Genomic DNA, 16,478 nt, shown 5'->3' with positions numbered 1-16,478 from the left:
TCACTGAGCCAATTCTGTATTCATACCTCCATCCATGCCGCCCCCCCCCCCCCTTTAATTGCATTGGCTTCCATCTTCTTAACAAGTCCCTTCTGTATGGCACTTTGTGGAATACCTTCTGAAAGTCCATATATACATCATCTACCTTTATCAGCATTGTCTGTTACCTCATCAAAGAATTCAGTCAAGGTATTCAGACATGCTATGCCCTTAACAAATCCAGGCTGGCTCTCCTTGATTAATCCATGCCTTTCCAAATGAAAGTCTATTTTGTCCCTGATAATGGTTTCCAGTAACTTCGCTGCTGATGTTAGGGTGATGATCCTTTCTTGAAGCGACCCGTTAGCACCCCCCACTCCTACCAGTCCTCTGACACTACTTCTGTATCCAATGAGGATTGAGACATTGTGACCAATGTCTCTGCTATTTTCTACCTTTGCTTCTTTCAGCAACCTAGGATGTGTTCCATCTGGACCATGACTTAGCTACTTTCAGTTCTTGGATAAGACAATATATATGTCTCCCTGTTCCAATGATTCAAGTGGTCTTTAAAGACTCAGGTTACTAATTGAAGAGCAGCAAAAAATCCTCCATGTCTTTTGGACAATGTTCCTCCCTCAACACCATCAAAGACAGCTTACTGACAATTTATTTCATTGCTGGAATCTTACTGTGTGCAATATTCTGTGATTTGCTCATATTTGATACTTTCAATGTAATTGATTGAGGCTTTCTGAGGGACTTCATAAAGAGCTATATAAATTACATCCTTTCCTTGCTTTTGTCTGGATTTATTTTCACTAATTTTGTAATAGACCGATAGGGAATTTGGAAGAGATGAGCTGTTTTAAACCGTATTCAGATATTTTGTGTGTGGAATAATGCAGTGATTTGAAATGTAACCCAGCAAGTGATTTATCCTTTCTAAAATTGAAGGAAACAGAATAAAAGTCACTAAACAATTGTAACTTAGCTGTTTTATTTCCAACAGAACCCCTCTTCATGCTGCAGCTTTCACAGATCATGTTGAATGTTTACAACTTCTACTCAGCCATAATGCTCAAGTAAATACTGCAGATTCAACTGGGAAAACGCCAATAATGATGGCAGCTGAGAATGGGCAGACTAATGCGGTTGGTAAGGATATTATTTGACATCTTGTCATTTTATCAAGGAAATGGTGCACTTTACAATCAATGCCGGAATCTTTGCTGCCTGTCAGATTACAAATGGTGGCATATTGGTATTGTCACTGGACTAATAACTCAGAGACCCAGGGTATTACTCTGGGGACATGGGTTCGAATCCCACCACAGCAGAAGGTAGAATTTGAATTCAATTAATAAATCTGGAATTAAAAGCCAGTCTTATGCTGGCCATGAAACCATTGTCGATTGTTGTAAAAACCCATCTGGTTCACTAATGTCCTTTAGGGAAGGAAATCTGCTGTCCTTATCTGGTCTGGCCTACATGTGACTACAGACCCACAGCAATGTGGTTGACTCTTAAATGCCCTCTGAAATGGCCCAGCAAGCCACTCAGTTGTATCAAACCACTACAAAGGCGATAAGGAATGGAACTGGACGGACCACCCTGCATTGCCCTAGGCACCAGAAACAGTAACAGCAAACCCAGCCCTTTCGACACGGCAAAGTCCTCCATACTAACATCTGAGGGCGTGTGCCAAAGTTGGGAGAGCTGTCCCACAGACTGGTCAATCAACAGCCTGACAGTCGTACTCACGGAATCATACCTTAGAGACAATGTCCTAGACACCGCCATCACCTTCTCTGGGTATGTCCTGTCCCACCGGCAGGACAGACCCAGCAGAGATGGCGGCGCAGTGATATATAGTCGAGAGGGAGTTGCCCTGGGAGTCCTCAACATCGACTCCGGACCCCATGAAGTCTCATGACATCAGGTCAAACATGGGTAAGAAAACCTCTTGCTCATTACCATCTACTGTTCCCCTTCAGCTGATGAATGAGTACTCCTCCATGTTGAACTGAGGGTGGCAGGGGCGCAGAATATACTCTGAGTGGCGGACTTTAACGTCCATCACCAAGAGTGGCTCAGTAGCACCACTACTGACCAAGCCCTAAAGGCCATAGTTGCTGGACAGGGGCTGCGGCAGGTGGAGAGGGAACCAACAAGACCTCATTCTCACCAATCTGCCTGTCACATTTGTATCTGTCCATGACAATATTGGTAGAAGTGACCACCGCACAGTCCTTGTGGAGACAAACTTCACATTGAGGATATCCTCCATCGTGTTGTGTAGCATTACCACCGTACTAAATGGGATAGATTTTGAATAGACCTAGCAATGCAAAACTGGGCATCTATGAGGCGCTGTGGGCCATCAGCAGCAGCAGAATTGTACTCAACCACAATCTGTAACCTCACAGCACGGCATATCCCCCACTCTACCATTACCATCAAGCCGGGGGATCAACCCTGGTTCAATAAAGTGAAGGAGGGCATGCCAGGAGCAGCACCAAGCATACCTTAAAATGAGGTGTCAACCTGGTGAAGCTACAACCCAGGACTACTTGCATGCCAAACTGTGTAAGCAGCATGCGATAGACAGAGCTAAGCGATCCCACAACCAACGAATCAGATCTAAGCTCTGCAGTTCTGCCATATCCAGTTGTGAATGGTGGTGGACAATTAAACAACTAACTGGAGGAGGTGGCTCCACAAATATCCCCATCCTCAGTGATGGGCACCCCCATCACATCAGTGCGAAAGATAAGACTGAAGCATTTGCAACAATCTTTAGCCAGAAGTCCCCAGCATCACAGATGCCAGACTTCAGTCAATTCGATTCACTCCGTGTGATGTCAGAAAACGACTGAAGGCACTGGATACGGCAAAGGCTTTGGGCATTGACCACATTCCAGCAATACTACTGTTGACTTGTGCTCCAGAACTAGCCATGCCCCTAGCCAAGCTGTTCCAGTACATCTACAACACTGGTATCTACCCGGCAATATGGAAAATCGCCCAGGTATGTCCTGTACCCAAAAAGCAGGACAAGTCCAACCCGGCCAATTACCGCCCCATAGTCTACTCTCAATCATCAGTAAAGTGATGGAAGGCGTCGTCGACAGTGCTATCAAGTGGCACTTGTTTAGCAATAACCTGCTCAGTGCCGCTCAGTTTGGGTTCGTCCAAGGCCACTCAGTTCCTGACCTCATTACAGCCTTGGTTCAAACATGGACAAAAGAGCTGAACTCAAGCGGTGAGGTGATAGTGACTGCACTTGACATCAAGGCAGCGTTTGACCGAGTATGGCATCAAGGAGCCCTAGCAAAACTGGAGTCAGTGGGAATCAGGAAAAACTCTCCGCTGGTTGGCGTCGTACCCAACACAAAGGAAGATGGTTGTCATTGTAGGAGATCAATCATATCAGCTACAGGACATCGCTGCAGGAGTTCCTCAGGGTAGTGTCCTAGACCCAACCATCTTCAGCTACTTCATCAATGACCTTCCTTCAATCATAAGGTCCGAAGTGGGGATGTTTGCTGATGATTGCACAATGTTCAGCACTATTTGCGACTCCTCAGATACTGAAGCAGTCTGTGTAGAAATGCAGCAAGTCCTGGACAATATCCAGGCTTGGGCTGATAAGTGGCAGGTAACATTCGTGCCACATAAGTGCCAGGCAATGACTAGCTCAAACAAGAGAGAATCTAACCATCTCCCCTTGACATTCAATAGCATTACCATCGCTGAATCCCCCACTCTCAACATCCTGGGTGTTACCATTGACCAGAAGGTGAACTGGAGTAACTCGCCTCCTGACTCCCCAAAGCCTGTCCACCATCTACAAGTACAAATCACGAGTGTGATGGAATACTCTCCACTTGCCTGGATGGGTGCAGCTCCAACAACACGCAAGACGCTCATCATCCAAAACAAAGCAATCCGCTTGATTGGCACCCCAAATACAACCATTCACTTCCTCCACCACTGACACACAGTGGCAGCAGTGTGTACTATCTACAAGATGCACTGCAGCAACGCACCAAGGCTTCTTAGACAGCACCTTCCAAACCTGCGACCTGTACCACCTAAAAGGACAAGGGCAGCAGATGCATGGGAACACCACAACCTGCAAGTTCCCCTCCATCCTGACTTGGTCTATATCACCGTTCCTTCACTGTCGCTAGGTCAAAATCCTGGAACTCCCTTCATAAAAACACTGTGGGTGTACCTGCCCCACATAGACTGCGGCGGTTCAAGAAGGCGGCTCACCACCACCAAGGGCAATTGGGGATGGGCAGTATATGCTGTCCTAGCTAGCAACACCAACATCCCATGAACAAATGAAAAACAAAATTTAATTACCTGAACCTTACTGAAATTTTTCACTTAGAAAACAAGCAGGTTACTTCAGAATTGTGGTCTTTTTGCATTTCTTACTTAACTTCACTTTACTTTCAAAAGCATTTGGTAAAGTGCCATATCTTCTGCTTTTCAGCAAAGTTGAAGCCCATGGAATAAAAGGGGCAGTGGCAGCATGGATACAAAATTGGCTAAAGGCCAGGAAATGGAAAGTAGTGATGAACGGATGTTTTTCAGAATGAAGAAATATTTGCAATGGGGTTCTCCAGGAGTTTGTGCTAAGGCCATTGCTTTTTGTGATGTATATTAATGACTTAGACTTGGGTGTACAGGACACACCGTCAAAATTTGCAGACCACACAAAACCTGCAAGTATTGTGAGCTGTGAGGAGGATTGTGATTGACTTAAGATGACACAGCATGCTGGTGCAATGAGCTGACATGCGGCAGATGAAATTTAATGCTGAGTAATGCAAAGTTATACATTTTGTTAGGAAGAAAGAGGAGAAGCAATATAAACTAAAGGGTACAACTCAAAAGGGAGTGCAGGAACAGAGACACCTTGGGATATATTTAAGGTGGCAGGGCTGGTTGAGAAAGCGTTTTTAAAAAAAAAATACAGGATCCTGGGCTTTATAAATAGAGGCATAGAGTACAAAAGCAAGGTAAGCCTTTATAAAACACTAGTTCAGCCTCAATTGGAGTATTCTGTCCAATTCTGGGCACCACACTTTAAGGATGTGAAGGCCTTAGAGATGGTGCTGAAAAGATTTATGAGAATGGTTCCAGGAATGAGGGACTTCAGTTACGTGGATAGATTGGAGAAGCTGACTTGACAGGTCAGTTGGCCTCCTTCTGTGCTCTAACAATTCTATGATTCTTATGAGACTGCAGTTGCAAAATGCATAACTTGTGAATCTGTATTTTTCTTGAATAGCCTTACATGCCATTATACTTCTTTACTGGGTAGAAATTTATATATTAATAAATATTTATTATAAACTGACAGCTATTAAGTTTTTTTAAATTGCACTCTGTAGTAAATATTAACTAGATCATATGTATCCGGGTCTGAAAACTGACCACGACAGCCAGCAATAGGCACACTGCAGTGTTGAACGCATTGTGCTTTTGTCCATATATTGGACAATTTCTATTTATAGAAGGCAAAATCCAGTGTGATGAATGGAACTTCAACATTAGTGGGGTGTTCATTTTAATGCAGTGTTTGTGCTGAAATTTAAAATAAAGTGTATTTTCTGTTTTATTTTAGAGGTATTAGTTAGCAGTGCAAAGGCCAACCTCACCCTGCAGGATGTGAACAAGAATACAGCTCTCCATTTGGCTTGTAACAAGGTGAGTGTCAAACTTTAAAAATCTTATTTACGCAACAGAACTTTTCAGTTTTATAGCATTGATCATCAGCAAGTGTTCAGCATTTTGTTATGTGAGTTAAATATGCAATTGTAATTTGTGTTCCTTGGCCACTATCTGAGGTGGAACCAGACTGCTCGCAACCTTGGCATCCTATTTGACCCAGAGCTAAGCTTTTGACTACACATCCTCCCTATCACCAAAACTGACTACTTTTACCCCCACAGCATTGCCTTTCTCCACCCCTGCATCAACTCATCTACTGCTGAAACCCTCATCCATGCCTTTGTTACCACTAGACCTAACTATTCCAATGCTGCCTTGGCCAATTTCCTACCTTGCACCCTCCGTAAACTTGAATTCATCCAAAAATTTGCTGGCCATATGCTTACTCACACCAAGTCCCGTTTACCCATCACCCCTGTGCTCGTTGACCTGTGGTCAAATCATTTGTGTGCTAGAAGGGGACAGCAAGGCAATGAATCTGAAAGAGACTAGGTAAGGGGAGCTTTGGAAATTGAATTTGCCACAGTTGAGTGGTGGCTTGCAGCTGAGACTGCGTCAGCAAAATGCTAAGTATAATGGTAAATCCCCTCAGTAAGGCCATGGTCCATCCTGATAACCAGAATCATTTCACTTTCAAATTAAGGGGCTACCTCTTTTTTAAAAAAAAAATATTGTTATAAAATTTTGCAGGTGTCAAGATGAAAAGAAGGCTTGCATTTATTTAGCATCTTTCACAACTTCAGGACTCTCCAAAGTGCTTTGCAACCAATTTGTACACAGCAATGTGCCACAAACAGCAATATGATAATGACCAGATGTAGGTTGAAAGAGAAATATTGTCCAGGACACAGGCAACTCCCCTGCTCCCCTTCATAATCATGGCCTGGGATCCTTTGTCAGAGGGCGGACAGGGTTTCAGTTTAATACCTCATCTGCAAGACAGCACCCTCAACAGTGCAGCATCCCCTCAGTACTACACTGGAATGGCAGCCAGTATTTTGTGCTCATGTTTCTGGAGGGGACTTGACTCCCTAACTTTCTGATTCGGAGGCGAGAGCCACTGAACCATGGCTGACAGCAGGCTAGCAGCTTATTGCAGCCTGTTGATTGAATAAATTTCATTTTCCCCCTCATAGCTTGGATACAGGAATAAGCAGAGCTGCTTGTTAGTGGCATGGATTTTCAATGGGTCGGTCAAGTTTAGTATTCAATGGAGTGTGTGTTTATGGTGTTAGGGTCTCAAATGCTGCTAGACCAAGACCACTCTCCCACCTTGAGTTCGTGGTGCTCTTGTCTATAGTCATTACCTTTTATGGCAATAGCAATTAGGAAGCACCCATATCTACTTGAAAACTAAAGCCTTTGATGCAACAACTAACTCCTGGCAGGGTTCTGAATGATCATTTGAGCAAATTTGTATCTGAACTTTTTGAACCTAAATGCATGTATAATCTTCTACTTTTACATTTAAACTATTTTAGCTTGAAGGATTAATGTGCTGCACACTTTCGGGTGGATCAAATATTGTTCAAAAGTGGAAAAAGGAACTTTACATTAACTATACTATCATCTTTCTCATTCCTTGGAAGAAGTTTGACTTCTATACTTGCATTGGAGGCAGTACAGTGAAGGTTCGCTAGATTTGTTCCTGTGATGAGAGGGTCGTCCTATGACAAGATGATGAGTAAATGGGGTCGATATTCTCTGGAGTTTAGAAGAATGTGAGGTGATCTCATTGAAACATTCAAGATTATGAAGGGGCTTGACAGGGTAGATACTGAGATGTTGTTTCCCCTAGCTAAGGAATCTAGAGTATGGGGGTACATTCTAAGCATAAGGTGCCAATCAATTTTTGGACTGAGATGAGAAATTTCTTTACTTAGAGGGTTGTGAATCTTTGCAATTCTCTACCTCAGAGGGTTATGGATGCTCCATCGTTGAATATATCTCAGGCTAAGATAGACAGATCTTTGGTCTGTCAGGGAATCAAGAGATGGGAAGCGGGCAGAAAAGTGGAGTTGAAGCCAAAGAGCAGCCGTGATCATCTTGATGGTGGAGCAGGCTCGATGGGCCTTATGGTCTTCTGGTCCCATTTCCTATGTTGTTATGTTAACTCTTGTATGGCCTTTGTCTTGATTTTTTTCAGAACATTGCTGCTTAGAGCTGATTTGGTTTGTGTTATCTTACTTTCATTGTTACAGTTAAGGTGCTGATGTCTCTTCTAATCATACACCTAATGTATAGTTCAGAATAAGGTTTTATACACTGGCAAGTGGGAAATATTATAACCTAAAATGCTGTGCAGCATTATCATTTTCTTGGGCATTTTTTTTGCTGTCTCTTCCTCCTCACTTTCCCAAAAATGGGATAACAACAATATTTATTTAAGCATAGAAGTTAAACTTCTTCAAATAATATAGAAGCCTATACCTATAAGAAGTAGTCATGCATAATTCTAAACTGGTAATGAAATTCAGATGCTTTTACCAATTGGATAGTGGTTCCTGGTGGGGTGTGGAATATTAGAATAATTTTAAGTTCTCTGAGTTGATCATTCCATTTTTGGGAGGGAGCAGTGAACTGTAGTGTTTTCCAGATTAAAACGCCTTTAATCTCACTCTCAGTGACTACTGTTCTGCATTCCATTGGAAGTGATTAGTCATTTTTGTTCCAAACTTGACAAGTTAAGGAAGATAACTGAAAATGAATAATGAGGGTAGGGAATTGTTGAAATGGTGACTAAAAAGCTGAATTGAAGAAACACCTGACATTTTCAGGGCTGCCAATTGCAACAGATTTTCTTGACTAAATTGAGTAAATTTGATAATTCTTCAGACAGTCTGTGAGATGAATTATGTAATGTATTATAACTTGAGAAAGATATTGATGATTGCCCAATTTAAATTGCACCAATTGCACAGCATTACTTATTGTGGAAGAGCTTGAGAAGGTACACTTGTTCACCTCAGGTTTGTATGATGGTGAACTTATTGCAAATAGAGAGAAATAGATCATTAAAAACTGCTGATTGGTTGCCCGACATCTTTCCTTAAAACACCTAAGCATTCTAACAATCTGAGAGAAGTTCATATATGCCACAATTTCATTTGTTTTTGCATATAAGATTTACAATTTTTTTAATATCAGCATTTTCTCTTGTATTTTAGGGCCATGAAACTAGTGCCTTGTTAATACTGGAGAAGATTACTGACAGGAGTCTCATAAATTCAACAAATACTTCATTGCAAACGTAAGTGCTTTTAATTTTTTGAGGGGAAACAATCAAATGTCCTACTTTTGTAAAGGCAGACTTCAAGCTAGATATTCTGTCTGTTTATTATGAAGTGTCTCCTGACAGTGCAGAGCATGTGCAGAGCGATTGCTGACGTCATCAGTGCATCCGAACGCTTGCTAATATGAATCCTCGCATGTGCGCACTGATGTCACTAAGTAATGACGTCAGGTCTGCACATTATGATGTAACCACACACCGAGGGGTGGTGGGAGTGAGTGTCAAGCAGTCGGAAGCAGGATGGAACAGCGAGCACTCGGAAGCCGAATGGCCTACCCCTGCCCCTATTTTCTATATTTCTGTGTTTGAGCAACAGGAGGGAACGGTGAGTAGGCGGGCGTGAGAGGGGGTGGCGACCATGGGACGGAGCAGGGAACTGAATATGGCAATTAAGATGGCAATCGCAGGAAGGAGCGGGGTACTGTTGTGGGGAGTAATCGCAACTATTGAGGGGGTTTGGGTTCATTTCGCTTTCTTTGTGTCAAATTGAGCAGCGCCATCTTTATTACTGGCAGCTGCCTGAGATGCCTCAAACAGTGACGTTTCAGTCCAGGCTGCATTTGTGCATGTGCCCCTAGTGCGCCACCTAGTGGTTGCATTGTCCACAAACGCAGCCTTTATTCAAAGCTGTTTAATCTTATCTAATGAATATTTAAAATCTATTAACAGTTATTTGAAGAAACATAATTCCAGTGTTCAGCCAGAGGTAGAAGTCAGAGAACAGGTGTTTTTGGGGAAGAATAAAGTGGTTTGCAGGTTTAGAGAAAAAAAAATCCATCGTTGACCAATTGCAATAACCAGCTCATTCTCAATAGGCATGATTACAAAAATTCCTTTCGCCAAATGTATTCACTACAACAGACGTTTACAAAACTGGACAGTAGGCAAACAAATGGTCTATCTTCAGATCATAACCTCGGCCCCCATTTTTTTCAGACAGCAGCTGTTGGTGATGCCATTCCCATTTACACCCATCTTTTGTTTATTGTCCTATTGTCCTATTTCCTCTTGTCATTTAATCTCTCCTGCCTTCCACCCTATCACATACCTTTTTATTCTCCGCCATCCACACCCCCATGCCCTTTTTTCCTGCCTCTGTAACATGAACTTTTTCCATTTCTGGTGAAAGGTCATTGAACTGAAATGTTAACTCTCTTCCTCTCTCCACAGATAGGAAACTAGGAACAGGGGTTCCTTAGCCCCTCAAGCTAATTCTGCCATTCAGTGAGATCATGGCTGATCTGTGATGTAATTCGATATATTCATCTTTGCCCCATAATTCCTTCGATTTTTGTTCACCAAAGATATTATCAATCTTAGACTTAAAGTTAACAATTGATCTAACATCAGTTGCCATTTGCAGAAGAGAGTTGCAAATTTCTACTACCACAACCAGCAGGAATAGTTTTTCTCCTATCTGTTCCTCATAGTATCTTGAAAACTTTGATCAAATCACCCCTTAATCTTCAAAATTCCAGGGAATATACCCCTAGTTTGTTCTTGTAATTTAACCCCTGGAGTCCAGGATTCATTCTGGTTAATCTGTTCTGTACTTCCTCCAAGGTCCTTATATCCTTTCTAGGGTGTGGTGTCCAGAACTGTTCACAGAACTCCAAGTGTGGTCTAACCAGGGCTTTACACAGCTGAAGTATGACTTATACCCCCTTCTATTCTAGTCATCTAGATATAAAGAACAGCATTCCATTAGGCTTTTTGATTATTTTCTGTACCTGTACCATTATCCCTACACTGACTCCTGCCACTCAGCCAATTACTAACCAGGTCAATAAATTGCCCTTGATTCCATGAGCTTCAGCTTTAGTTAACATTCTCTTATGAGGGACTTTATCAAAAGCCTCTGGATGTCCATATAAAAATGTAAGAAAAACCTGCTTGATCTTGTCCTCACCAATCAACCTGTCACAGATGCGTCTGTTCATGACGGTGCAGATATCAATGAACACCGCACAGCCCTTGTGTAGATGAGCATAAGAACATAATAAATAGGAGCAGGAATAGACCATATGGCCCCTTGAGCCTGCTCCATCATTCAATACGAGTATGGCTGATCTTCTGCCTCAGCATTTTTCTGCCCGCTCCCTATATCCCTTGATTCCCTGAGAGGCCAAAGATTTGTCTATCTCGGCCTTAAGTATACTCAATAATGGAGCATCCACAAACCTCTGGGGTAGAGAATTCCAAAGATTCACACCCCTTTATCCTGAGACTATGTCCCCGTGTTCTAGATTCCCCAGCCCGGAGAAACAACCTCTTGGTCTCTACCCTTCAAGTCCCTGCAGAAACTTTTATATTTCAATGCAATCACCTCTCATGCTTCTAAATTCCAGAGAATATAGGCCTAGTTATATTCTAGAACATTATAGAACACCCCTTTCATCCCAGGAACTAATCTAGTGAACCTTCACTGTACTGTCTCCAATGCAGGTATATAGCCTTCCTTAAATGTGGAAACCAAAACTACATACAGTTTTCCAGGTGTAGTCTCACCAAAATCCTACACAATTATAGCAAGATTTCCTTATTCTAGTACACCAATCCCCTTGCATTTGTCTTCCTCATTGCTTGCTGTACCTGTATGCTAACTTTCTGTGTTCCTTGTGCGAGTACACCCAAGTCTCTCTCGACATCAACATTCACAAGTTTCACGCCTTTTATAAAAGATTCTGCTTTTCTATTCTTACTACCAAAGTGAACAACCTCAGCAGATGAATGCGTGGCTGAGGGGATGGTGCAGGAGGGAGGGCTTTAGTTTCGTGGATCACTGGGTCTGTTTCTGGCAAAGGTGGGACCTGTACAAGTTGGACGGGTTGCAGCTGAACCGGAATAGGACCAACATCCTTGCTGGGAGGTTTGCTAGTGCTGTTGGGTGGGGGGGAGTTTAAACTAATTTGGCAGGAGGATGGGATACAGAGTGGAGGTACAGTAGGGGGTGATGCACAATCAAATATAGAAGAGAAACTGAGTCAGTTTGGAAGGCAGAGCAAATATAGACCTTAAGGCACTAGTGAAAAATGCAAGGCTGGATTGTGTCTAATTTAATGCAAGGAGTCTTACTAGTAAGGCAGATGAATTGAGGGCGTTGATTAGCACATGGGATTATGATATTATTGCTATCACAGAGACATGGCTGTGGGAGGGGCAGGACGGGCAGCTCAATATTTCAGGGTATAGAATCATCAGGTGTGACAGGGGAGGGGGTAAAAGACGAGGTGGCATTGCACTGTTGATCAAGGAGTCAATTACTGCAGTAAGGAGGGATGATATCTTAGAAGGTTCCTCAAATGAGGCCATATGGGTGGAACTTAAAAACAATAATGGGGCAATCACTTGGCTGGGAGTGTACTATAGGCCTCCAAACAGTCGGAGAGATAGAGGAGCAGATATGTAGGCAAATCTCAGAGAGGTGTAAAAATAATAGGGTAATAAGGGATTTCAACTTCCTCAATATCAACTGGGATAGTCTTAGTGTAAAAGGCTTAAAGGGGGCGGAATTCTTAAAATGCCTATAGGAGAGCTTTTTGAGCCAGTGGGTAGAAAGTCCTACAAGAGAAGGGGCAGTACTGGACCTAATTCTCGGGAATGAAGCTGGACAAGTGGTAGAAGTGTCAGTGGGGGAGCATTTTGCGGATAGTGACCATAACTCAGTAAGATTCAAGGTAGTTATGGAAAAGGACAAAGATGGACCGGAAATAAAGGTACTGAATTGGGGGAAGGCCGATTTCAGTATGATAAAACAGGATCTGGCCAAAGTGGACTGGGCGCAGCTACTTGTAGGAAAGACTTCATCAGACCAGTGGGAGTCATTCAAAAAGGAAATAATGAGAGTTCAGAACCAACATGTACCCGTTAAGGTGAAGGGTAGGACCAACAACTCCAGGGAACCCTGGATATCAAGGGTATTGAGGATTGGATCAGGAAACAAAAGGAGGCTTATGGCAGATTCAGAGTGCTGAAAGCAGCGGAGGCACTGGAGGAGTATAAAAAGTGTAGGGGTGGTTCTAAAAATGTAATTAGAGCGAAGAGAGGACATGTAAAAACACTGGTTGGCAAGATGAAGGAAAACCCTAAGGCATTTTATAAGTATATTAAGGGCAAGAGGATAACCAGGGAAAGAGTAGGGCCCATTAGGAACCAAAGGGGCAAACTCTGTGTGGAGCCAGAGGACATAGGTGAGGTTTTAAATGATTGATTACTTTTCATCTGTGTTCACTATGGAGAAGGACGATGTAGGTGTAAAGATCAGGGAGGGGATTGTGATATACTTGAACATATTAGCATTGAAAGGGAGGAAATATTAGCTGTTTTAGCGGGCTTAAAAGTGGGTAAATCCCCAGGCCCAGATGAGATGTTTCCCAGGCTGTTCTGTGAGGCAAGGGAGGAGATAGCTGGGGCTCTGACACAAATGTTCAAATCCTCTCTGGCCACAGGAGAGGTACCAGAGGATTGGAGGACAGTGAATGTGGTGCCATTATTCAGGAAGGGTAGCAGGGATAAACCAGGTAATTACAGGCCGGTGAGTCTAACATCAGTGGTTGGGACAGGATTAATCTCCACTTGGAGAGGCAGAGAATTAATCAGGGATAGTCAGCATGGCTTTGTCAGGGTGAGATTGTGTCTAACTAACTTGACTGAATTTTTCGAGACGGTGACTAGATGTGTAGATGAAGGTAAAGCAGTTTATGTAGTTAGTCTACATGGACTTCAGTAAGGCTTTTGATGAGGTCCGGCATGGGAGATTGGGTAAGAAGGTAAGAGCCCATGGGATCCAGGGCAATTTGGCAAATTGGATCCAAAATTGGCTTAGTGGCAGGAGGCAGAGGGTAATGGTCGAGGGTTGTTTTTGCGAGTGGAAGCCTGTGACCAGTGGTGTACCACAGGGATCGGTGCTGGGACCCTTGCTGTTTGTAGTGTCCATTAATGATTTAGATGTGAATATAGGAGGTATGATCAGTATGTTCGTAGATGACATGAAAATTGGTGGTGTCGTAAATAGTGATGAGGAAAGCCTTAGATTACAGGACAAAATAGTTGGGCTGGTAAGATGGGTGGAGCAATGGCAAATGGAATTTAATCCTGAGAAGTGTGTTGTGATGCATTTTGGGAGGACTAACGAGGCAAGTGTATACAATGGATGGTAGTACCCTAAGAAGTAGAGGGTCAGGGGGACCTTGGTGTACTTGTCCATAGATCACTGATCTATGATCTGTGCAGCAGCACAGATAGATAAGGTGGTTGGGAAGGCATATGGGATACTTGCCTTTATTAGCCCAGGCGTAGAATATAAGAGCAGGGAGGTTATAATGGAGCTGTATAAAATGTTAGTTAGGCCACAGCTGGAGTACTGTGTACAGTTCTGGGCACTACGCTATGGGAAGGATGTGATTGCACTGGAGAGGGTGCAGAGGAGATTCACCAGGATGTTGCCTGGGCTGGAGCATTTCAGCTATGAAGAGAGACTGAAAAGGCTCGGGTTGTTTTCCCTACAGCAGAGAATGCTGAGGGGGGACATGATTGAGGTATACAAAATTATGAGGGGCATTGATAGATTAGATAGGAAGAAACTTTTTCCCTTAGCGGAAGGGTCAGTAACCAGGGGACATAGAGTTAAGGTTAGGGGCTGGAGGTTTAGAGGGGATTTGAGGAAAAGAATTTTCACCCAGAGGGTGGTTGGAATCTGGAACACACTGCCTGAAGGGGTGGTGGAGACAGGAACCCTCACAACATTTAAGAAGTATTTAGATGAGTACATGAAATGCCGTAGCATACAAGGCGACGGGCCAAGTGCTGGAAAATGGGATTAGAATAGTTAGGTGTTTGATGGCCAGCACAGACACGATCTGCCAAAGGGCCTGTTTCTGTGCTGTATAACTCTATGACACTTCCCTACATTATGCTCCATCTGCCACATTTACTTAACCTGTCCATGTCTCTGCAGTCTCTTTGTGTCTTCCTCCCAACTTACATTCCACCTAGCTTTGTATTGTCAGCAAGTTTAGATACATTACTCTCGGTCTTTTCATCCTTGTCATTAATATAGATTGAAATAGATGAAGCCCCAGCACTGATCCTTTTGACAATCCAGTAGTCACAGTCTGCCAACTTGAAAATGCACTATTTATCCCTACTCTCTACTTCCTGTCCGTTAACCAATCCTGTGTCCATGCTGATATATTAGCCCAACGCCAGTCGCCCTTAACCTGCATATTAGCCTTTTGGGTGACGCCTTATCGAATGCCTTTTGGAAATTCAAGTATGCTAGATCTTCTGCTTCCCCCTTATCCACGCTACTAGTTACATCCTCAAAAAAGTTCTAATAAATTTGTCAAACACGATTTCTCTTTTGTAAAATCATGTGACTTTGATCATATTATGATTTTCTAAGTGCATTTTTAAGACTTCCTTAATAGATTCCAGTCCAGCATTTTCCCAACAACTGATATCAGGCTAACTGGCCTGTAGTTCCTTTTTTTCTCTCTCCCTCCTTCCTTGAATATCGTTGTTACATTTGCTAATTTCAAATCAGTTGGGACCTTTCTAGATTCTGGGGAATTTTGGAAAATCATAACTAGTGCATCCACTATCTCTGTAGCTACCTGTTTTAGAACCCTAGGATGTAGGCCATCAGGTCTTGGGGATTTTTCAGCTTTTAGTCCCTTAAGTTTTTCCAATACTTTTTCCTTGCTGATATTAATTACCTTAAGTTCCTTACTCTTATTAGCCCCTTGGTTACCCTCTATATAAATAACATGCATAGACATCCCCTGTGCACTAATTTTGTCACCTCTTCAAAATTTAAAATCCGATTCAGCAAGCATGACCTACGCTTTACAACTCCATGCTGGCTCTCTGATCAGCACCCTCTCCTTATAGACTCGAGTAATTTCCCAACAACGGATGATAGGCTTACTGGTCTATAATTCCCTAGCAGCGACAGAAGAGTGACTGGTGCAATTTTCCAATCAACAGAACTTTGGAAGATTATGGTTAGAACATCTGCAATGTTCTCGCCTATTTCCTGGAATCCATCTGGACCTGGGGATTTGTCACTCTTTCGTGCCATTATTTTCTTCATTACTGCTATTTTGCTTATGTTAATTTTGGTGAGTCCCTGTCCCTGATTCAGTAATTTTTTGGGGATATCTGGAATGCTGACCTCTTCCTCTAATGTAACTACTGATACACAATTATTCAACATGTCTGCCATTTCCCAAATGTTATTGATAGTATCACCATTATTAGTTTTCAAGGGACCCACTTTGCTCCTGACCACACTCTTTTTCTTAAAAATAAAAATAAAGCTATTTTGTGTTGATTTTGATAGCCCTTGCAAGTTTTTTTTTTCATACTCCCTCTTTGTACTCTTATTATCTGTTTTGTCACCTTTTGTTGTTTTTGGAAGTGAGATTGGAAATTGCAGAAGCACTGGCCATAATTT

At 42.7% G+C, this 16,478-nt stretch overlaps 1 protein-coding gene across 3 annotated transcripts in view; it reads left to right on the top strand.

Annotated features, from left to right (window-relative positions):
* Window positions 1-16,478, top strand: part of ankrd28b (ankyrin repeat domain 28b) — a 252,341-nt gene that overhangs the window by 210,053 nt on the left and 25,810 nt on the right. For all 3 annotated transcript variants that reach the window (XM_068011757.1, XM_068011764.1, XM_068011748.1), the window contains 3 exons: window positions 992-1,137; window positions 5,624-5,706; window positions 8,898-8,980. In XM_068011757.1, coding sequence (XP_067867858.1) covers window positions 992-1,137; window positions 5,624-5,706; window positions 8,898-8,980 — 312 coding nt within the window. The remainder of the gene's footprint in view (window positions 1-991; window positions 1,138-5,623; window positions 5,707-8,897; window positions 8,981-16,478) is intronic.

Source organism: Heterodontus francisci, chromosome 2, assembly GCF_036365525.1.
Source record: "Heterodontus francisci isolate sHetFra1 chromosome 2, sHetFra1.hap1, whole genome shotgun sequence".
Lineage (NCBI taxonomy): Eukaryota > Metazoa > Chordata > Chondrichthyes > Heterodontiformes > Heterodontidae > Heterodontus > Heterodontus francisci.
This window is presented reverse-complemented; position numbering and strand designations above follow the sequence as displayed.